The sequence below is a fragment of the Sparus aurata genome, chromosome 21 (assembly GCF_900880675.1).
Source record: "Sparus aurata chromosome 21, fSpaAur1.1, whole genome shotgun sequence".
Taxonomy (NCBI): Eukaryota; Metazoa; Chordata; class Actinopteri; order Spariformes; family Sparidae; genus Sparus; species Sparus aurata.
Window position 1 is genome coordinate 33,609,402 of NC_044207.1, and position 24,411 is coordinate 33,633,812.

Genomic DNA, 24,411 nt, shown 5'->3' on the forward strand with positions numbered 1-24,411 from the left:
CCGACAGCTCTACCTTTGCTGTTTGTCATATTTTTCTTTAGCTCCATCTTTAGTCTTGTAAATCTGAAGCTGCATCATCGTCCAAAGTTAAAATCACTGTGTTAAGTCTGAGGAGTTCATCCTGCAGAAGTAGTGGAGACAACAAGATGAAGTCATTAAAAAGAGCTCCAGTCGAAGCTCAAATGTTTCTGAGACATTAGATTCCTTTTTTTTCAGGTTTATCTTATGTGCAAATAGAAAAATGGTTGAAGGAAACCAGACGGAGACTGCAAAGTGTCTCGTAAACATGTTTCAACACGTTCTACTCAAGACAAAATATCCTGTTTGCCAGACCAATCAGCAAAGTGATAATCATTTATCAGTCCGTCAGTTTGGACGGCGGCAGGTTATTTTTGCCGTCACCTTACAGGAAGTGGAGGAGGTCGGAGGACTCGCGCAGTCTGTGAAAATCACTGACACAGCAGATTCAGACGGGACTGAAATTACAGACGGTAATGATTCCCTCACCCCGACTCCCCCTCGGCTCTGATCCCTCCTGCAGGGCGTTAACTCCCCCGCCTCACCCCACCAGCTCCTCCCTGACAGACTTAGAGCATGTACAACACACACACACACACACACACACACAGAGTGGAGCAGAGACGTGGCTGAGGTTTGGTGGAGAAAGGGATTGTGGGATTGGAGAGGGGGGGTTTCCCTTTACAAAGGCCAGATCTGCTTTCTCCTCCCGGTAAGATCATCCTCCTCAGGGTCCGACTCTCCACCTGCAGCCCATCGATCTCTGTCTGCACGCACCAGAGTCACGTATCAGATTAACCAGCCGGTGATGGAGGCGCTCCACTCGTGTGTGTGTGCGTGTGTGTGTGTGTGTGTGTGGGTTTCTAAGATCACATTATAAGATTAAAAGAAGAAAATTAACTTGTCTTAAAAAGAAAGAAATCACACTATAACTAGAACTGTCGGCACCACTAATGATTCAAACACTGCTTGATGAAGTTCTCAAGGTCATTAACGTTCTCCAGAACCAACAGCTTCCTGGTACGCAGGATTATTTAGAACGTTGACCCGACATCCCCCCAAAACCAGGCCCGACACCTCAGTTATCTGTGTGGCAGTTGGTTTCAGGGACGATAACAGATATTACAACACGTGTTCTGGTCGCAGCCATCACAGAAGAAGACGGACCGACGGTGTTGGTCGCCAATCACAAAGCTGGAAATCCCGAGAGACTCAAACGACGACCGCATGTTTGGCAGCCTCGTCAACAGTGATGTGCACAAGGGGGGGGGGCAGTGGCTCAACTGTTGAAAAACGCGCGCTGAAGTGCCCTCCTGGGAACCAAAACGTGTGCTAAAGTGCCCTCTTGGGAGCCAAAAAAGCATGCTAAAGTGCCCTCTTGGTTGGCAAAACACACTAAACTGCCCCCTTGGCTGGTTAAAACATGATAAACTGCCCTCTTGGGAACAAAAACAAGCGCTAAAGTGCCCTCTTGAGAGCAAAAACAAGCGCTAAAGTGCCCTCTTGGGAGCCAAAACTTGTGCTAAAGTGCCCTCTTGGGAGCCTAAATGCGCGCTAAAGTGCCCTCTTGGGAGCCAAAATGCGCGCTAAAGTGCCCTCTTGGGAGTCAAAACGCGTGCTAAAGTGCCCCTTGGGAGCCAAAATGCGTGCTAAAGTGCCCTCTTCAAATGCGTGCTAAAGTGCCCTCTTGGGAGTCAAAACTTGTGCTAAAGTGCCCTCTTGGGAGATCACTTTCAGAACGCGGTGATAAACGACAGAAACACTGAGAGACAATCAAAATCATCTGAGTTCACAGATCCATCAGCTAGTTTTACTTCATGGACATTATTCAACGAGGCGAGGCGGCCGATCTGTCCCTCGTTTACAGACGCCACAACTGACTTTCATAGGTGAGGAGCGACACATGGTGACCAGATGACAACAAACTGGTCAGAACCGTTTGTCGAGCCAAAGGCAGGAAGTACTGAATCCTCAGCGGCTGGCTTCAGGTGACGTGAAGTGTCCCTTTAAATGTGAACATTCACAACACCGTCTAAAAACAAATCCTGCTAAACACACGTTCCTTTAATGTTGCTGGTTCTGCACCTGCCCGCTCTGAAACACAATCCCTGCTACACTCCCACAACATTAAAATGATTTGTTGAGCTGCGTGTTTGCGCTGGAATCGGGCCGACGCGGCGGGTCAGAACCCACATGTGACCACCATCCATCCTCAGGCTGTGCGGTAATTATCAGACACCTTAAAGCTCTCTGCAGAAGTCGGACCCGGGGAGGACTGGTAACGATAAAACTATGAGTAATGCTTCCTCATCGATGGCTCGGTGATATCACTCATTACTGTTTCCCAGCATCCGTCGTCCGAGCCGTAAAAGCTCATCACCTCTGAGACAAACGAGCGGAGGAATCATCGTTAACCACCTGCTAACCTGCAGCTGCAGCGCTCCGTGGATCACTCCTGCAGGCTGTAAACATGAAACATGTCGACTTATCCGGCCTCAAAACAAACTTTTCTTATTAAATCCTGGTAATTACTGTCAGTAGTTGAACTAACGGCGTACACGTGCACTTTGTGAGGACACGTTTCTGGACTCCTATTCTGAATCCTATTAAAGGAAAGAAACATGTGAGTGAAGAGTTTCGTGTTCGCAGCTCATCTGTCGCACACACACAGCTGTTAATCCCTCCGCGAGCCTCTATCTCTTAATGAGACCAACTGCAGCGCCACACTGAACGTTTACAGTGAGGACGAGTCTGAAACTCTTCGTTCCAGCTCACTGACTCACACCTGAAGATTACAACATTCTGCTGCACAACTTGACGCTAATGAAACCTGACGGCATCGTTCGTACGCAGGCTGAGACCAGAGGCAAACGGCCTCCGGGGGATGTTGGAGGTCGGAGCCTCCGGGCGCCACGAACATTACAGTCGTCTGAGTCCGGGGGAGGAAGAAGGGAAAGAAACGACACAGCGGCGAGGAGGAAAAGATGCAGAGAGCAGAAAAGCGTCAGAGGGGGAAGTGTACAAATACTGATAACAGCAGGACAATTGGATTTGTTCTGGTGTTTGGGCTAATTGCGCTCCGGAGGAAGACAACACAGCATCCCCATGGCATCGTCACGGAAAAAAAGCCAAACGAGCCGGACTAATGTGGATCAGACGGGGCCTGAATCATCGATGAAATGAGCGATTGTCGAGCGTGACGCAAACACAAATAAAAAGATCATCGAAATCTGATCCGTCCTCTGGTCTGACGAGCGAAGTGCGTCTGAGCTGCTGGTCCTGAAACACTGAAGACGACTTCAGAGCTTCACTCAGGATCCTTCTGCTCTGTTTCTGCAGAGCTTCGGACCGTTTCACACAGTCCTCGTCAACAGATGGAGTTCGTTGTGGAACGGCACACATTCAAACTACAAGACGACTCTCACATCATCACCAGGGTCTCTGAAGAAAACCTTTATTTCTGTCACTTTTGACCTCCTGATGCACCATCATGAAAGCCATTTCATCCTGCAGAGCTTTCTGACAGCTGGTCGGAGCAAAAAACATAAAACTCTCACTAATCACCTCCATCGATGCAGCAGAAGTACTTTTTACTCATCTGTGCAGGTGGCTTGAAAAGACAAGAAGAAGAAGAAGAAGAAGAAGAAGAAGAAGAAGAAGAAGAAGAGGCAGGTGTTTATCATGGCTCTTAGAATCAGGCTGCAGGTTGACATGACAGTCCTGTTCAGTTTGAAGCGGTCACATGGAGGCTCTGGCAGCAGCAGCAGCAGCAGCAGCAGCAGCAGCAGCTCCGTCACCTCGGCTCTCAGCCAGCTCTGTGGGAGTGACTTCCAAATGAACATGTAACTTCAGAGACTGTCAGAGCGACTGCAGGCTCGCCAAACTGGTTCTGGTGCAGGACGAACAGCTGTTTCTCATGTATACCAGTGATTCAGGCCTGCAGCACTGATCCAGAACCAGCTGTTCCTCAGGACTAAACATATAAGTTATGTGGAGATGAGCTGGAGGACGTTGAGCTCCGTCAGCTGCCGGCTTCATCCACCGAGCCTTCAGCAACTAATAAAGGCTGCACTGACTCTCAGCTCATCTTTGTTTCCAGGGTGAAATACTTAGTATAATTAGTACTTTGCACGACGCCATCCCACCATCAGCAGACTGATGTGGACCTATCAGACGCAGCGAGACGAGACAAAGACGTAAAAGCCGTAAGAAGGCGTAAACAGACAGAGAGGGAGACTGGAATGTGGAGAAAAGGCGTGTTAGTGTCTCGTATCTGCAGAGAGTTTCTGATTTTCTCTCTTTGTTGCTGCTCGGGACGCTTTACCAACCCAACATGTGTCTATTTGACGTCCTGGGAATGACACTCAACAATCAACTGTCTTTGTGGTGCGTTCAGGAACAGCTGGGACAAATCCTACTGATTCTACCTTTAACTTTAATAGTCTTTGAATTCTATTAATATGACGTGAGCTTCAGTTAGCTTTGACCACAAACGTCCTTCAGAGGGAGACTTTTTACTCTGATACACTGAGTACATGTCAGAGCCTGTAATCTATTACTTTACTGGAGTAAACAAGCTGAATCAGTTCTTCTACTTCTACACAAATATCTGAACTTCTACAGGAAACACTGAGTGGACCTTTAACACCTCTTTAACACCACTTTTATCCGACACTGAATCTGATTTTAACAGATCTTGTATATTTCCCATTTTTAAGTTGTTTTATAATAAAACATCTGAAGTTAACTTCTTCTCCCACCTTTCAGACTCGCTGTGAGATGTATTCTCTAGTTAACTGAGCCTCTGTGATTCATCTCATCCGTCCACAGAGTCGAATCTCCCACTGGTGCAACATTTGCTGAAGATTAATGTCATTACGCTAAATGACCACAACCACAGAGTCCATTATGAGCCCGGAGATGAAACCATGATGGCTCAACACAAACAGACTGTTTATAAAAGAGACTGTTTTCATTCAGTCAAGTCGTTCATGTAACAGAAATCCCTGATCGATCTACAAATAACAACTCTAAAAACACAAATCTCCTGTTGACACTCAGTCACCTGAGATCATGAGACTTAAACCTCTTCAGCTCTTTAATACTGAACGTCAAACTTCTAAACTTTCTGAGTTTTTCTGAACTAAAAGTCTGAGAAGTTTGGATTTGTCACACTGTCACTGTCAGGCCTTCCTGCCCAGCTCTGTCTGTCTGTCTGTCTGTCTGTCGATCATCATCTTGATTGATCGATTGGCTGTTCTGTATCTAAAAATGTTGATAAAGACATTCAGTTTACTGAGGAGGACAGAAACAAGACGACAGTCACATTTTTGGATCAGAGAATTTGGAAATGTTTTCTTAAAAACTGGTTAAGTTATTGTCTGATAACTTATCAGTTAATCACCAGATGTTGCAACTCAAACGTGATGAATTAAGGAGTCTGGTCATGGACTTTTATACTATACAGACTTTATCTGCCTCAAATGCACCGACTTTATTGATACGTGGATTTCACTTTGTTCTCATGCAAAATAAATCGAGCAGATCTGAAGAGTCGCTGCTCGTGTTCGCTGACAGAAACATTCAGTCTGAAGCAGCTGAGGTGAGTTCAAACGCACCACGTTTGATTAACCGGGACCCTTCAGCCGTGGAGGAAACAAGCTGTGAACAGAACCACAGACGGCTTCCGTATATCGAACTCCACTCCTGAACTCAGTGTGTAAGAGTTCTGCTGTCGCTGCATGAAAATGGTGAGTCTACAAAAACGTGTGTTTCGGGACGGACAGAACAACTTACACAGCTCTTTCTGCAGATTTTGCTCCGAGGATCAAACCGTCAGCCTCTGAACAACCAGCTGAGGCATGAAACTGTCAGCTGTGCTTCACACAGAGACACTTTGACTGATCTCAGGGCTCCAAACTTCACCGATATCCTCCATCTAATCTGTCAACGCAAATATTAAAGATAATCACCGGACCTGCAGTCAGCAGCCGAGCCGTGAGCTTGAAGACGGCCATCTGCTTTAACTTGTGAAGCTCAATTAACTCCTCGCACTCAGCGCTTTTCCCCGCTGTCGTGTACCGCGACCAAATGACTCTGCTGCCGAATGCTATTTAGAGTCGCTAATTGCTAATGAGCGCTGGTAGCCCCTAATGAGCTGCACACATCGCTCCCAGTCACCAACACCACCGCGACGGTTTGATCGGCCCTGTTTGACCCCAACCAGAGTCTGAAAGAGTTCAGAGTCAGGACGATAAAGCCTGCTGTCATCTGTACGTGTATGTATGTGATATAGATTCATGTTATCACTGAGCTACTGGACTCATAATAACAACACCAGGGGAGGATGAAAGAGGAGACAGAAGAGAGGAGAGAAAAAGAGGAGGGAAGTTTCCGTCTGAGGAGAATCTGTTGTCACGCAAGAGACGTCAAGACCGGCTGGAGTCAGACTGTTTTTAAAAGACGAGAGACTGACAGGAAACAAAGAAGAAGAAGAAGAAGAATCTCATTAGACATTGAACATTAAATTACCCTTCTTTGCTCATTATTACATCTTTTCCTTTCTTACTTCCTGGTTCAGACAAACTAAAGTCAGGAACTTCTTTTGAAAATCCCAAAATGTGAAATTGTCACATCTCGCCTCCTGTAGCTCAGGAAGCAGCCACAGAAAAGAAACACATCTGTGAGAGACTGTCCATCAGAACCGTGTGGACAGAACCGATGTGAGTGTGTTTGTCTGCACAGTGAACAGAACCTCCAGCTGCTCCTCTGTCTTATTCAGAACTGAGCAGCTGTTCGGACCTCCGCTCTGTCTGACGGATATGAACTCTGGTGTCATGAAACACCAACATCTGTCGTCACAACTGGATCCTGAAGTCTCGACAAAGGTTCTGTTGAGGCTGTTTTGCGAGCGGCAGCATATTTCTTCACTCGATCACAAAGTCTCGGGCTTGTTGTTGATTTATTAAGTCTGCAGCCGGTTTCCTCCTGCTGTGACAGAACCGTTCAAACCCGGCACAAAACCAGGACACCTCACATTTCTCAGCCTGAACAGCCGACTCAGCCGAAGGAAACAACACGAGCGTCTGCAGCACGCGTGACGTGTTGCTCAGAGACGGGAGGCGGATGTGACAGGTTCAGATCCAGACGTTTGTCAAGTTTCAGGTAATTAAGCAGACGGATGCTTCCTGCACGGTAAAAATAGCTTTTTGTAGACTCAGCAAAATCACAGAAGATCGTTTAGTTTCAGCTCGACTCCGATCAGAGACGGAGCTGAGCTGTGAGTGGTGAGAAACGCTGTTTATTCACATTATAAAGAGAATATCATCACTCACATTATATTAATAACCAGTTTCATTAAACTTCAGGTTCAAACTAGTTTGATTTTCTTTATTGATAAATATTTACTATTCTTGTTGATTCCATTTATTGTTTTGCTTATAAAACGTGAATTTGTTCTTCAAACATAAAGAAACGTCTCCAGATGTTGTTCTGTCTGATCAATTCTGAAGATATTCAGTTTATGATGATAAAAAAACGACAAATCTTTTATCCGTTAGTTCAAAATATCATCTAATAAAGTTTTGTTGTCACATCTTTTACGTTAGTGACTCATCTTTAATCCGACAGCAGGAGAATCTGATATTTCATCATTTCTAATATTCTTTAAAGGTCCGATTTGTCAGAACACGACTGAGACTTCCTTCTGAAGCGGACCTCAGATGAAGTTCCTGCTCAGTGTTCCTGCGGTCTCTGTCCGTGGTGCTGAAATCTCTCCATGGTCCACAGCAGAACCTGAACCTAATCTGTATCTAATTTTATTGTTCTGTAAGTAAATCTAACTCAAGTATTTCTGCATGGTAGACAGATGTGTCCGTCACTAAAGTGGCAGGTTTGAAAACAAACACAGTGCGATGACGCTGTAATAAACTACATCTGAGTGGGAGAAATATCCAGGAAGGAAACAGCAACACCGGACGTCACACATGAACAACAGAAAGAGAAACTGTGCACAACTTCTGTTCTCAGATCAGAGTGTTGGATGTCAAATGCCTCCACGATCGCCGTCCTGGACTGAAGCGATTAACCCGTGTCAGTCGACATCAGCCTCGTTGTTTCAGCAGGATGACAATGCATGTCTGACATTAATCCAGAGAGCCTGAGGGGGCTGGAGAGCTCCTCCACCTGCAGAGGAGCGTGTAATCCTCCACACTGATCTGAGAGCAGGAGCATCACCAACGCTGACAACACCAGGTTTCCACCGGACGGCCAGGATCTGCACCCGCAGCCGCTTTCTGGTAAAAAAAGCAACAACATCAACATTCTGGAGAAGTGAGGGACGAGAGACATAACCATAAAGAGAGAGAGAGAGAGAGATGGGAATTATACAGCCGTGCATTCTGGGAAGCTGCCGTCCTGTCAGGCCTGTCTGGATGCCAGGACGAGGCCAAGGTTCACCGCTGATCTGCCACCGAAACTGCTGATGCCGAACATCTCGTGTTTCCCGATCTGTCTCTGTTGATCTCTCTCTCTCTCCCTGCTTTCACACATGCTCGCTCTACCTGACTCTCAGCCTCCTCTGCAGATCTGATTTCACTCTCTCTCTCTCTCTCTCTCCGGGGTTGTTATGGTAACTACATTTTGGTACTACAGGCCTTCAGTCCTGGAAGAGGAGCTTGAATTTGATACTGAAATTCCTTCACAGTGTCCCCTCCCAAAACCAGGCGCCAGAATGCATGCTGGGAGAATGTTTCTGCAGAAAAACCCACAGACGTGTTGTATCTTTACATTTTCTTTATGTTCAATATTTCCTCTGTTGACTTTTAGTTTATTTTGTTGTCTGGCTGCTTTCACACCTCTGAGATACAGAGTGCGATCAGGAGCTAGCTGGTTAGCATGCTAACTTCAGAAGACGTCTCTGTCTTTGCTGTGATCGGGTGAATCCACTTCAGTCAGCTGCTGTAGCTCACTGTTAGACTGTGCAGCTCTCTCTCAATCCTCTTTTTAGACGTATTAAAATAAACTCTCCCTCGCTCTGCCGGGGACGCCCTGGAACCTCCTCAGGGGCCGCCGGTGTTTCCTGAACCACGCCAGGGAATTAAAGTGATCCCGTCCTTCGGCTGATATTAAAAAACCCTGCTGAGAAAAAAAGGCCCGCCAGCCGAAATTCAATTATTTGGGTTATCAGTCAAACTTCCAGTCGGTCGGAGGGATTGTTAAATAGACATTTTGACCTGCTGGATCGGAGCAAAGCCCGACTCGGGATGAATCCTGTGAAACAAGCCCCACATGTTGAACTTCACCACCTTGAACACGTCTTTATTTCTGAATAGACGTCTCGGAAATAAGTCGGATGAATCCTCAGAGTTTCTACGTGTTTTATTCTCCACGTGTTTCTGTCTCCACCTCTTCACACGTCTGTTTGTCTTCTCGTCTTTATCTCCGTCCACCCATCTGCTGCTGCGCTTTAATCCGCGTCCCACCTCCCTCTGCTTCCTATACGTGTGTCACGTTGAAGAGTTGCCTATGCATCATAAACTGTGGGTGAAGTGTGTGAGCAGCGCTTCCCCTGCTGTCGACACACACCGCTGAAGTGCTGTTGAGCAAGACACTTAACAGCCGAGAGCTGAACGCGGGTTTAAAGCTGCGGCTGTAAATAACAAATTAGTATTTATGTTAATAACGTTAATGATTATAATATTAAAGGATCGGTTGGTACGAATAATTGTCTGTTTGTTTATTTTCTGTCTCCAGGCTGACTTGACCGATCCGACCACACATCCACACGTTTGGGTCGGTGGTTCTGTCCGAACCAGAGCGGCGATGACTGCATTGATTTTTGACAGTGTGAGGAAACGTCTCAGTTTCACAATAAGAAACGCATAAATTAATTTCACACCACTCTGGATGTATGAAATCACATCTTCAGCTGAACAGTTTTATTGTGTTTCGACATGTTTTTAGAGTTTATTTCACTTTTCACTGCATGTGAATCTGTAAACCTTCTTCCTTGTTTCAGGTTCTTCACTTGAGTACTTTGATTTTCCATTACTTTACGCTCTATTCTACCTTCCAGAGTCACATTATTTGTATTGTTTAGAGGCTGTTTACTGTAACGTGTTACTCGGCAAAGATTCGACCCCTAAACTTCAGTTTGTTTGACGAGCTGATTACTCTCTTGGCCCTGGTACGGTTTGAGGAGTTTCAACACAAAACAAGGCACAAAAAAGTCAGTAAAGTGACTCGTGTGTTCTGTGTTGTGCTACATTGTGCTGCGACGTGATGACATATGTACAACAGGTGACCCGCTCAGGCCCGGTTGTGGCAGGCCGGCGAGGGGACCAGGGATTTCAGTTTCCTTGTTGTCAGCGCATAAAACCAACAATGTTTCATCTTTACTGATCCAGATGTGACAGTCCAACAGTGGCAGAACCGTCAGAACAGAGAACCGTGACAGCCCTGATAATTATTACAAAGATAAACGTGGATAAAGTCGAGAGGTCGGTGACGGACTCGTGTCTCAGTGTAAACCATCCTGCAGGAAACACTCAGCGCTGCTCTCAGCTCCTCACACACTCCTGCTGAATTATAAAACACACTTTCTGCTGCGTTCAGGAAATATATTCACCGATATCAATAATTAATTTCACACTTTGGCTTTTAATTCTTCTGTACACACATGGTTCTGGTGAAAAAAGCTGCTGATTGCAGTCAGATATTCCATATTTATTCATTTAAAGGTGACGGAAGATTAAAAAAAGAGATCGACAGATTAAAAACAACATCTCAGGTCGGAGTTCACAGAGAAAATGTTCTGTTTTGATTGATAATTCAGTAATTTAGTGATGTCATGAGTGTTTTTTAAATGAGATACACACTCAGCAGTCAGTTTACCCCGACCTGTTGATGACATCACTCCTTGATGACATCATAAGTCAGAGACGAGCTTCCTGTGACGGTGCCACTGTGTGTTTCACGTTACAAAGCTGGATTTCTACGCGTCACTTGATGCTCCGCGCCGCTCTGACGCCAGCAGCACATATGGAGCGGCCATATTGGAAGATACATATGTCGCAGTTGCGGAGAAACACGCGTGCTGCCAGTCGAACACGAGACGAGGCGAGGGATGAGTCAGAGTGTGTTTCCTCTCTCATCTTTCAGTTAATGAGCCCAGACGAGGGAAACAAACGGTGGTGTCGGTCAGCAGGTGAAGACGAGAACGTCTCCGAGTGTTTGTTCGCCCCGAGTTCAGACTGTCAGGCAGGACGTCCTCACAGGCTGCAAACACACCGGAGGAGGTTTCTACTAATAACTGAGCCGGCTGTAAACCTCTCGTTAAGCGTCAGAACTACATCATTTATCCCTAAACGAGGTTTTCACTAGAATCTGGTGATAAATTAGATTTTTTCAGGAACAATATTTATGCTGAATCTTAAACAAACAGGACATGAACAAGGATCCCTTAAATATTCTGTGATTGAAGATATTTACTGATGAATTGAAGATGAAATGGAATGAGCTGATTAAGAAAAAGACTCAGCCAACAGATGTTTGTTCAGTGTTCAGCTACAAACCCGCCGTTTGGACCGGCAGTGAATTCTGAGACGGACCGGCTCCCAAAAACAAACTACCAAGCGTCATTTTGGCAAACGGACAACGCAGCCGTCACAACCGCCGCAGCGATCGGACAGGAGAGCTGAAACGAGTCCAGCCGGAAGAACATTAAATACTGATAATGACACAAACATCAGCATCGTCCAATCAGCTCGCAGACCTCTGCAGCGGCAGCCATTATCACGTCCAGGGTGAGACTATTAATTATCTGCTGGGTTATTAAATCGCAGCCCGACTGGATCCAGCTGGATTCATCACTGACCAGCAGATCAGAACCTGGACGGAGCCGGACAAACTTCAGCTCAGCGTCTCCAGTTTCTGCCCTCGTGGAGACGTTCGTCAGCACATTTAGAAAAGAATTAGAGGATGTGAATCACGAGGAGATAATCAACTTCATCTTACAACCGCGTTGTTTCACAGAAGAGAAGAATTCTAACTGAGCTGGTTTTTGGAGGTTTGTGGGCCGAAGACGTCCGGATGTCTGAAATGATTAATTTATGATCTGCAGATTCATTTCACAATTAATCATTCAGTCGACAAGGTGGCCGAGGTGACGTCTTCAAATGTCTTCTTTTGATTACAGTGGCAACGAGGAAGTTTCAGTTGTTGGTTCTGGCACCTCCTCTGGACAAAAGAGGTGTGACGGTCTGACAGACGAGTGACAGAGAAACACTCAGATTTAATACAGAGTTCCGACATACATTAACACAACATTAACATAAAGACACTAAAGGCGTTTTTTGTTTGTAATATAAATCGGTAAGTGTATCGAGATGTTCTGACAAGACATTTGGCGAACTTGTTAAGACTTGATCTGTTTTAGAGTCACAGACGAGGAAGTTTTCTCCATTCTTGCAACAAAAAATAAAAAGGAAAGTTAACGATCAGCTGTTGTGAAGTGGTGGATTAAAGGTTAGAATCTCTTTACTCTCACAGTCAACTGAAAACAACGTCACTTTGGGCGTTAGGAAATTATAGAAGTATATTTGTAGAGATGCACGATATGGATTGTCTTTAAGCCGACACGATAACCGACAATCACCTGACTCTCACGGCCGATACCGATAAAATAAACGATAACAGAAACCGACATTTTGATCGTGTTTCCTGAACAGCTGAGTGTCACAGCGGCTCAGACGCAGCGACGACATGCGTGGCTCTCGTCTACGTTGCGTGGCTCTCTTCTACGTTGCGCAGCTCTCGTCTACGTTGCGCGGCTCTCGTCTACGTTGCGCAGCTCTCGTCTACGTTGCGTGGCTCTCTTCTACGTTGCGCGGCTCTCGTCTACGTTGCGTGTCTCTCGTCTACGTTGCGTGGCTCTACGCCGCTGCAGCAGTCTGACAGTCTGAGCGTGACATTTCTTCTTCTTCTCTGTTTTTTATTGGCTGCTCACACAACAACTTTAAAGGTGCATACTGCCAACAAAAGACATTTCTATATCTGCCAATAACCGATCATGTAAATGTTCCAGTATTGGTTTGATTATTGATCTGTCTGATATGGATCCTGCATCCCTTATTTTTCACAAAAATCAGCACGTTTCAGCTCCTGGACGTCTAAAAAAACTCTCTGATCAGTCTTGTTTTTTACTAATAATTCACACACGTACTCTCTCCACACACTGTGACACCGGCTGAGTGGGTTCAGTTCTCTCTGAGGTACCAAACAAAGAAATCAGGACAATCATCCCCTCTGAGCTGCTTCAACACAGAGGAGCCCACTGTTTCATCAGCCATCTGCTGGAGCTGCACTTATGTAAGTTTGGTGGGTTTAAGTGGTTCACACACTCACACACACACACTCACACGCACACACACTCACACACACACACTCACACACACACACACAGGTGGTATCAGGTCACAGCCTCTCTGATCCAGCAGCTTCATTAATGGACCGAACACTGCAGCCACACAGTGAGTCCAGTCGTCCGGACCGGACACACACACACACACACACACACACACTGTTTGCTCCTCCAGCTGCTCGGCTCAGGAACAAGTTGTGTAAAAACATCTCATGTACTCACACGAACGCGTGGTAGAGCAGCGCCCATCCTCTCGGCCTCTCCAGCGCGTCGTACAGCAGGTTCTGGATCCTCCTCTTGCGGATGTTATTCCTCTTGGCCGGCCGGGTGTAGTTCAGGGGGGTCTTGGCCAGCAGCCCGATGCCGATGCCCTGAGAGCCCCGCTTGTAGTCATCCCGGCCTGAAGCCACCAGCAGCAGGGCGCCATCCTTGTCCGCTCCGCCGGAGCCGTGGTCCAGTAAGTCCCCGTGAGAAGCGCCGGAGCTCCTCTTGTGCTCCTCCGAGCCGCTAGCGACGGTCCTGGACCGGAGCCCCATGGTCAGTGCTGGATGCCCGCTGTGGGCAGCATGCCATGATCCGGGCGCTGGATCCGGAGACACCCCCCCTTCTTCAGCCGCGGGTCATTTAAGGATGTGGTCCCCGGCGCGAAGGGAGGTGCTCAGCGATCTGACTGGGAAACAGAGAAAAGGTGGAGTAGGAGGAGGAGGAGGAGGAAGAGGAGGAGGAGGAGGAGGAGGGAGAGGAAGAGAGGAGCAGAGCGTTACATCCCGGATTTTTTGGGGAACCATCTGAGAACAGAAACCTGACGAGATATTCAGAAGGATGGTGCGTAAAACAACCAAACCCGCTCCACGCCCTGATTATAAAACACCAGCAGGACACACAGAGACACAACACCGGAGGAGAGCGAAGCAAAGTCGGATAAACTCACTGGAGACGCGCGGAGGAGCATCAGTACGCGACACAACAACAGATTCCTGTCAGTCAATTAAAAAAATCCAACAGGGCATCACGCAACAAATGCACACTCGCCTTAAAAACACACCCGCACAGTGAGACACAAAGACCAGGCAGCTGCATCCCGCACAGACACACACACACACACACACACACACACACACACACACACACACACACGGGAGGAAGACAGAAACCAGCTCCCAGCAGCCGCACCGAGACCTACCGGCAGCTGCTCCCGTGCATGGCGCGTGTCTCCGGGGCTTCCAGCCTCCATCCACCTGCAGAGGGAGCGGTGCTGATGCTGAGGCGGAGGCGGAGGAGGCGGAGGAGGAGGCGGAGGAGGAGGAGGAGACAGAGGAGGAGGAGGATGGAGAGCAGAGATGCTGCGTGAAGGAGGTCGATACTCAAACTGAACCGGAGGAGAGGAGAGAGAGAGAGAGAGGGAGAGAGGGAGGATCAGGCTTTCATCACCGGGAGCGCAGACGTGACGTGCGCGCGCACAATCACACACATACAAGCACGTGTGCACGCACAGAAGCACACAGCACACCTTGACACACACACACATGATGTCGGAGCTGACATGCACCGTCACGCGCCAACACACACAGGAGCTGCAACAATACTCGATTACAAGTCAGAGTAAAAGTACAGAAGTATCAGAAGCCTTCAAGTAAAAGTTCCTCAGAGGAAACATGAAACCACGTCATGCTCCAGACCTTCATCAGCTCGTCTGGAGGCTCCAGAACCACACGACCCAATAAGATAGAACTGTACTGGGTCTACACTGAGAGCGGTTCTGAACGCACGCTGTCATGAAACATGTCACTCAACATCCTCAGATTCAGGTTTTACTGAACACACTGAATTTGTTTTCAGACCGAGCAGAAACTAATCCAGCAGACGTCCAGTGTGAAACAGAGCCGGGGCGAAAGTTCTATTGAGCAGAGCCGGCCGAGGTCTTACTGGGCCCTGAGCAGAACTTGATTTGGGGCCCTCAGCTGAATCCAACACAACCGTCATCGTGACAGAACAAACCAGCAGACGACGAGTCAGCTGTTTGTAGATGAAACGTGCTCGGGATGCAAATTTAAATTAATTTCTTTAGTCGATAGTCGACGGCCTTAACAATCGATTAATCATCAATAATGTATGAAATCTGTTTGATCAGTGACATCATCTGTGTGCGATGTACAGTCAGATTTATACATCTGGAGTTAGAGGAACCAAAAAAATGTACATAAAGTTAATTTAACTTTCAATGAAACAAAATGATGACTTCATTATAATATAATATCATAATATCAGTTTGTTATTACAAACTACTTTTATTTTAATTAAACACGTGTTCTCTCACCAGTATTTTGTATTTTATTTGGATATTTGAAAAGACAGTATCTGTAATCTGTTGGATGATTTTATGGTTGTCTCTGATTGTCGACTAAAACATTTTTATTCAGTTAAATTCTTAACAGCAATTAATCGATTAATCGTTAAAATCCCTAAAATATGCTAAAGTGCAGAACAGTTACCTACAAATAAATAGTTTCTTACATCAAACACCAGAGAGGACGAGACAGCAAGTCCACCACACAGGTAAAGTCCAGGTAGAAGGGGGAGGAGTCCACACAGTGAGAGGGCGGGGCAACGAGGGACAGGTGGAAACAATCAGGGTGGTGTGGCAGCCAATCAGACGGCTGAGAAACATTCTCAGGAAACTCCAACTTAAAGAGGTCATGTTGTGCTTTCATTCAGGTTCATCCTTTGATTTGTTGTCAGTAGAAAAGCTTCACATCTTTAAGTTTCATAAAACACATTACAGACTGTTTTCACACGGCGTCTTCTTCAGGTTCATGTTGGTCACTTTACATTAAAGTTCAAAATGGCCACCAGAGGTACAAGACGGGCTCTTTAAGGCCCAAAACACAAATACAGCAGCTGCTCGTTAGAGTTGACTGACCCGGTGACAAGCCAGAAGCCCCTTTAAGAGAGAAAAGGTGGCATATCTGCAGCCAGGTGAAGGCTGCAATGTGCCACCTTGTCTTTCTAAAAGGGAGGTGGAATATTCCTTCTTTTCCAAAAACCACTGCTTGGCCTCCACTGGGGTAGGCGTAAACATGTGACGTGACTTGAAGCACAAAGTTAGGCATGAACAGTGAAGCAGGTCCAATTTGTCTTCAAAATAAAAGCTTTACATTGCACCCCATAAGTGTACCCTCCGAGGCGGAAAATTGGCGACCAAAACAGACCCCCAATATATACCGCCTTCTGTCTAAATCCGTTCACCTAGCCGCAAAAATTACAGCCAGATTGGCGACTTGCTGCCCAGTATAAAAACGGCTTGTGTCACCTAAAGACCCCTAACGTACCCCTAACATACCCTTAAGACTCCTAAAAACCCCTAACATATATGTTAGGGTTCTAACGTACCCCTAACATACCCTTAAGACTCCTAAAAACCCCTAACATATATGTTAGGGTTCTAACGTACCCCTTACGTACCCTAAAGACCCCTAACATACCCCTTAAGACTCCTAAAGACCCCTAACATACCCCAAAGACCCCTAAAGACCCCTAACATACCCCTTAAGACTCCTAAAGACCCCTAACATACCCCAAAGACCCCTAAAGACCCCTAATATACCCTTAAGACTCCTAAAGACCCCTAACATACCCCAAAGACCCCTACCGTACCCCTTACGTACCCTAAAGACCCCTAACATACCCCAAAGACCCCTAACATACCCCAAAGACCCCTTACGTACCCCTTACATACCCTAAAGACACCTAACATACCCCAAAGACCCCTAAGATACCCTAAAGACCCCTCACGTACCCCTTGCGTACCCTAAAGACCCCTAACATACCCCAAAGACCCCTAACATACCCTAAAGACCCCTAACATACCCCTTACATACCCTAAAGACCCCCCTAACATACCCCAAAGACCCCCTATGGACCCTAAAGACCCCCTAACCTACCCCTTAAGACCCCTTTTAGACCCCCAACATACCCCAAAGACCCCTAACATACCCTAAAGACCCCTAACGTACCCCTTACATACCCTAAAGACCCCCTAACATACCCCAAAGACCCCCTATGGACCCTAAAGACCCCCTAACCTACCCCTTAAGACCCCTAAAGACCCCCAACATACCCCAACATACCCCAGAGACCCCTAAAGACCCTTAACATACCCCTTACGTACCCTGAAGACCCCTAACATACCCCTAAAGACCTCTAAAGACCCCTAGCGTCCCCCTCTGACAGCTTCCAGATCAACAGGAGTGAAAAAGGAGAGAAAGTCACTCTGACTGACAGATCAGCTTCCGTCTGTTGCTCATGAGCTCTAAACTCCTTTCAAAGTCTCGTCATGAGCGACTTTAATTGAGCTGGAAGTTATAAAACCAGCGTCTGTAGTTGGATTTCAACAGAAGATCAGACGGAGCTGCTCCGTCCTGCCTGGCGGTGAAGCAGAGGACGGTCCTGCAGAGCAGCAGCAGACAGCTGGAGTCAAATTATTGCTTTTTCAATTACAGGCCGCTTTCTGCCGTTTCTCATCCAGATAATTAGTCAAATCCTCCGACCGCCAACGATTAGGCAGAAATACTAAAGGCCACCGAGACACGCAATCAATCTATTTTAAGATCGCTCTGTTCTCCTCTTCGAATCCTGTTAGGCTGCCTGTGTGTGTGTGTGTGTGTGTGTGTGTGTGTGTGTGAGAGTGTGTGTGTGTGTGTGTGTGTGTGTGTGTGTGAGTGTGTGTGTGTGTGTGTGAGTGCGTCAAATAGAGGATTTTATTTCCTGGAAAGAACTGACTGTATCTGTTCTTGTGTTTTACTGTGTTTTAATTGTGCAAATGTGCATCATGTCCACCGTGTATCTGTTGTATACTGTGTGTGTGTGTGTGTGTGTGTGTGTGTGTGTGTGTGTTACATCTGTATATCTAACAATAACCGAGTGGCTTCACATTATATTGATCCTTAAGTATTTTGATTGATAGCGTCACAAATAATATCACATTTCACTTCAAAAACTTTTTTCATTGTATTTTCTGGTAATTTTGGGTGAACTGAGCCTTTACAATGACTCAGTACAGGTACAGATCTCCACTCGTGATACTAAATGACACAGAATTTCTTCCTGTTTTAGGAAATAACAGATTTCTTTTAAAATACAGACTCGTCTGTGAGTCGTCTTCACAGAGTGACGTCTGCAGCAGGAACGCTCTCTGACACCAAAGTGTGGTTTTTACCTAATTTATGTCAAACGAAAACGTGGAAACATCTTACGTTTGTGCAAAGACCTTATCTCAGGCATCTGACTAAAAATCAGACTGACTTTGAGAAGAGGGAAGTGCAAAGACGCCGACATATTTCTGGGTTTGGGACTCATTCCTGCAGGACGACGTCTCCTCTCACAGACCGACGAGCTAACTGACCGTCAGCTGCGTTCAAGTGCAGCTCGGTGTGTTTGTTTTTACCACGTTCACCATCTTAGCTTAGCTTGTTAGCATCCCCACATTAGTTAAGTAGGCTGGTGGGAAACGTTGACCTGATGATGGTGCTGGATGAAAAGTCTTTCCAAAGTTATTACGGTTCATCCTCAGATCCATCAGGGAAACATCTCCCTGCTAGTCAGCCGTGTGTTTGTGTTGGTTTGTGGACGGTTGATAGCTTTCTAGCTAAACTCTTACAACACTTTATAAGTTTTTTATAATACGAAACAAAGACATGTTCTTCTTCTGGTGTTTGTGGCAGTAATCACCACCTCCTGCTGGACTGGACCTGAGCTGACACTGATAAACAAGCAGCCCAAGAAATCTGAGATGAATTCTGATTTGAGATCTCGTCGGCTGGAATTAAATGAAAAAGGAGATCTTCCTGTCCAGGTTTTAAACCTGCAACCTGCTGAGTCACAGTCCGGCTCTCGGGCAGCGTCAGGTGTTCAGGCAGGAGCAGACTGATGGAGCCGGGCCGAACACTTCAGAGCTCCCGGTGTCAATATGTGGGTGTAAAGTGATTGGTGATGGACGAGGCTGCGATCGATACTCGTGTCCACGAATGGAAACAAATTCATCACCCCTGTAATTTTACTGGCTGAGAGGAACACGCCGTCCCCCGGCCGAGACCATCCGTCCTGCAGGCGGCTGACAGGACACGTGCTGCTGCTCACACCGCCTGCAGCTTCACAGGTTCAAACCCCACAGTGGGAACGTCCTGCTCAAGAGTCCAAAGCAGCAAACCGCCAAAGTGTCAAACACACCGTATGCCAAAAGAATGTATTCAGAGCCGACTGAGCAGGAACAAGACAGTCTGAAACATTTCATCAACAGCTGCACATAAATAAGAAATGTTTCTCTCCAGACATCAAAGATCCGTTCTTTAAACCTGCTGTGAGACGCGAACCAGTAAACGAACGTCTGCTGGATTCAAACACGTTCACACACTGTTGATCAAGCCGACCGTCGTCTGACGAGCCTGTGGCCACTTTCTTCTCCTCGCTGGACGACCGGTATGATGTGTTTGCAGAACACTGTCCATGTTCTCTCCTTCTTCCCTCTCGACCGCGAACACTCTGCAAGTTCACTCAGGGAAGAGGTGCGTTTGATTTGATCACCTGTCACTGAGTGTTTCTTCATCACAAACAGCCAGATGACTTTACTGCGAGCAGAAGTGAGTCTGTGTTTGAGTTCAAGTCAGCCTCTGAGTGAAGTCAGCACTCAGCAGAGACTCTGGTTCTGGTTCTGGTTCTCTGTCTCCTCTCTGTAACGTTCATGAAGTAAAGTCCATTTCCCCTCCAGCTCCAGTCAGCAGAACAGAACCGGATCACTGCTGCAGTCAGGCTGATCAACAGGAGTGAAGAGAAATCACATTTTCAGAACAGAATCTGATGAGACTCCAGGTGTTTTATTCCTGTGCTGTATAAAACTCTAAATCAAGGCGTTCTACCACATGAACATCTGTAATGTTTGGGCCTGCAGGTACTTCCTGTTTGTTCTGACCCAGAGAGCGCTCTGGTTTCCTGTGAATCTGTCAGAGTTCCAGCCGGTGAATAATTGACGGCGTTACAGGCGTTGTGTTATATCTGCATGATGTGGCCGACTCCTCGTGTTTTATTCATCCACTTCATCCAACTTTCATAAAACAAGGTTAAAAGACACAAAGGGAAGTGAGTATGATGGCAGAGGAAGTACAACAGACAGTAACGAAGAAAATGAGGAAAATCCCATTTCCTCCTTCATCAGAGACGTCCTGCTGAGCTCAGCTGCTTTCATTTGTTCACATCACAGCTGGGAGCTTCGCTGCTCGTCAGACACCGGAGCAACTGGAGCAGATATATTCTGTCAAATGAGAATATTAGTTATTTAACAGTTGTAGTTGTTGGTTAGTAGCTTCGCAGACCTTTCTGACAAAACTGTGGCTGCTCTCAGACCGTCGAGGAAAAGAGATTCAGTTTCAACCAAACAGCAACACGAGCAGAAAACAGAATCCCTGACGTCGGCGCTTCGTTTTAGTCAAAGCGTCTTCAGACCGGCCGGGTCTCTGTTACACGACCGCTCCTCGGCCTTCAGAGCAACATGCAAAACAGCAAAACATGATACAAAACTGGAGACTTCAGCTGATCGCTCCATCCGTCAAAAACACACAATCACTGCTGAGGAAACACAACATTTCAGCCTTTTTAAGCTGCTGGTTCTGCAGCACATTCCCTGTTTTTGGTTCAGTTTCCAGCAGCTGTTTCAAAACTTTACACAAGTAACAAGGTCAGAGAGAAGCTGGTGAACGTAGTCGAGCGTTCAGCAGCTAAAGAGAGATGGATAATTCCCTCAGGAGGACGTGGAGACCAAAAACAGAGCGAGAGGAGAGAGAATCTTGGACTTTCATCAGGTGGAATGAAACAGGAAATGATCACGTCGCTCCGTCTCTGCTGGGTGTGTGAACAGGAAGTTGTTTTTCTGATGCGATAGCGGTCGTGTTAAACAAAAATGAACTCAAACAGCTTTCAAAGAACAGTTCGATCCAAAATGTGAAAACTTTAAACAACCAAATGGCTCCATGCAGCTCGTCTGGTGTAACTGGAGTCTCGTGAAGCCCCGAGATCACAAACTGATCTGACAACATGTTATTTATTTCATTTATTAAGTCAAAGTCCTCAATGTAGCTGCTGAGCTAAAAGTGTTAGTGTGTGCCCGTCTGAAGTCGGCGCACGAGCTCAACCGGGCGACGAGGGTGTTAATAACATCTTTTAAAATCAGAAAATCAGGAATAGAAAAAGAAGAAATGGTGGAAAAGAGTTTGAGATGAGACCTCAGCAGGTTTACAGGCTGCAGCAAACATTTAACAAATGTCCAAATCAAATCATTTCATTCTGTCGGACTGGAACAAAACAACAAAGATGTTCCCGCAGCTTCACGTGTGTGACTGCGGCTGTATGAAAGGTGACGGTATCATTGTGCTGGTTAACCTTCATGAGGCGAACACGTGAGGCCGTTCTGTGATTCGGCCTCTGGAGACGCTCGCTGACTTACAGCCGTCATGAATCAAAGCCGCTCGTGTCTCCAGACGCATGAAAAATGAGTCCAGCTGTCGGCTCCCGGAGGAGCGAGCCGCTGCTGAACGGACACTCACAGTTCAGCAGATAACAACGATTCAGCATAAACGCACAACAAACATATCAATCTCCCCGGCCGGCGTGAGTCACCACGTGACCTCTGTGAGAGCGGGCAGGTAACCAACAGGCCCCGAGGCCGACCGGGCAGCGGCGTGACGGTCGTCCACAGCTGCTGCCTGCGTCTCTCTGGATTCATCTGATCAGAATCAGAACCAGAACCAGAATCACTCCATTGATCTGTGAGGGTTTGTTACAGAATACTTCCTTCCAGAATAAAAGCATCACACTATAGACAGATTAAAAATTAAACACAAATAAAGACAACTCACCTTAATAGTGACGTTTTCATCCACATGTAGCAGAACTGCAGGCTCCTCTGTGGCAGCAGCAGCATTGATTATTGATTTGCAAACAGCTTTACTTCCTCTCACACAGATGGAGAAGGTGTAACAGACTCAGAGACCAGAGGTCGAGAGGAAAGGTCGCTCAGCCAGCAGCTTTCATGAAGCATTACACACCTTTGATTTTTGATTTGACGGCCGTTTGGTTTGATGACGTTGATTGATTGTTTTGATTTGAAAGCACATTTGCAGCTTCAGCGCTGCTGCGTCTGAAACACCTGCAGGTACACATCCAACCTCAAATCTGATGCTGCTGAGCTGCTTCCCCGTTTTGATTTGTCTTGTTTTGATTTTTGTGGTAAAATCCTGGCAGGAAAAATATCAAGAGAGCTGGACATATTTAGGCTTTCATACAAAATCAAAGACAAGAGATGTTCCTGATGACTGCAGCACCTGCCTGAGAATACTTAGTTACTGTACTTCACTACATGTCTCATGTATCTGTACTTTACTACAAAACAGCCTCGTTACTTTAGTTTGATGCATCTGAGGTGAATTATGGATTCTTGTTATTTCCCACCATCAGCAGACTGATGTGGACCTATCAGACGCAGCGAGACGAGACAAAGACGTAAAAGCCGTAAGAAGGCGTAAACAGACAGAGAGGGAGACTGGAATGTGGAGAAAAGGCGTGTTAGTGTCTCGTATCTGCAGAGAGTTTCTGATTTTCTCTCTTTGTTGCTGCTCGGGACGCTTTACCAACCCAACATGTGTCTATTTGACGTCCTGGGAATGAGACTCAACAATCAACTGTCTTTGTGGTGCGTTCAGGAACAGCTGGGACAAATCCTACTGTTTCTACCTTTAACTTTAATAGTCTTTGAGTTCTATTAATATGACGTGAGCTTCAGTTAGCTTTGAGCACAAATGTCCTTCAGAGGGAGACTTTTTACTCTGATACTCTGAGTACATGTCAGAGCCTGTAATCTATTACTTTACTGGAGTAAACAAGCTGAATCAGTACTTCTACTTTTACCAGAGTCTGTTTGAACACAAGTGTCTGAAATCAGAACATTGTCCTCCATGAAGCCTTGAAGGAAACACACACAGCAGCTCTCTGCTCCTCAGATTTCACGTCCACAGTAATAAATTGTGTCTTATTGGCTCTTTCTCCCACATTGCTGCAGTGCGAGCCTCCATCACAGCTCTACATCTGTCCTTGGCAGCAGCACAGGACGCCTGGCCCAGCAGAGATACAGAGAGATGGAGGGGTGGAGGTGGAGGAGGTGGAGGAGGTGGAGGGGGTTTACTCTGTGAACAGTTAAATAATTCATCTCAGAGAGGAGAGGAGGGAGAGGGGGAAGATGAAGAGTCCAGGGGAAGAACGGAAAGACCACTCAGGAAACAAAATGTCTTTGGATTTCCTCCCCGCGACTCCTTGAAGTCTCCCTTTGATTCTGTTTCATACTTCAGAGCGAGAATCAAACGTCCAATCTGAATTTTCATCTCCAGCAGGGATCCAATCTTCTCAACATAATTTCTGAGCTCTGCGTGGAGCCGCGCCGTCCTCGGAGGACGTAACCCTGCAGAGTGGCGGCGTGGCGTTAATTAAGCCGAGCCGCAGCTACCTCAGACTTAAAGCTGCCAGGACTCACAGCTTTTACTGTTCTTCATTTGGCTGAACAGCACAACACATGCTGACACTGATACCAGCACACGGAGGCTCAGAAACCTCCCATCAGCCCCCGGGGCAGAGCCACATGTACAGAGAATCACAGAGCAGTCGTCCTATTCATCACGCAGACAGTCCTGACGGTGGAGGGCGCGCTGCAGAGGTCAGAGGTCGCGTAAACACGACCTGAGCGAGTCCTTGTGTTTGTCTGAAGAGCAGAACAGCAGCAGGATTTATGCAGCAAAATGATTCAAGGTTTCTACATTTTTACAGCCGGCAGAATGAGATGTTTGTGTCATATGAACATTTCTACAGTGAGTGTCATATAAAGAGCACATTACATGTATATGATGTGACCTTGATACGACACGTTTGGTACGAATGTC

General features: G+C 46.5%; 1 protein-coding gene across 3 annotated transcripts in view; it reads right to left on the reverse strand.

Annotated features, from left to right (window-relative positions):
* Positions 1–14,831, reverse strand: part of kcnq3 (potassium voltage-gated channel, KQT-like subfamily, member 3) — a 95,539-nt gene extending 80,708 nt beyond the window's left edge. The window contains exons 1-2 of one of the 3 annotated variants that reach the window (XM_030403262.1): positions 14,622–14,831; positions 13,661–14,104 (exon numbers count right to left, since the gene is read on the reverse strand). In XM_030403262.1, the coding sequence (XP_030259122.1) occupies positions 13,661–13,974 (314 nt within the window). In that variant the 5' untranslated portion in view covers positions 13,975–14,104; positions 14,622–14,831. Of the gene's footprint in view, positions 1–13,660; positions 14,109–14,369; positions 14,522–14,621 lie in introns of those variants that run through there. The other 2 variants (XM_030403260.1, XM_030403261.1) reach the window with 2 other exon arrangements.
* Between the last annotated feature and the right edge of the window lie 9,580 nt (positions 14,832–24,411).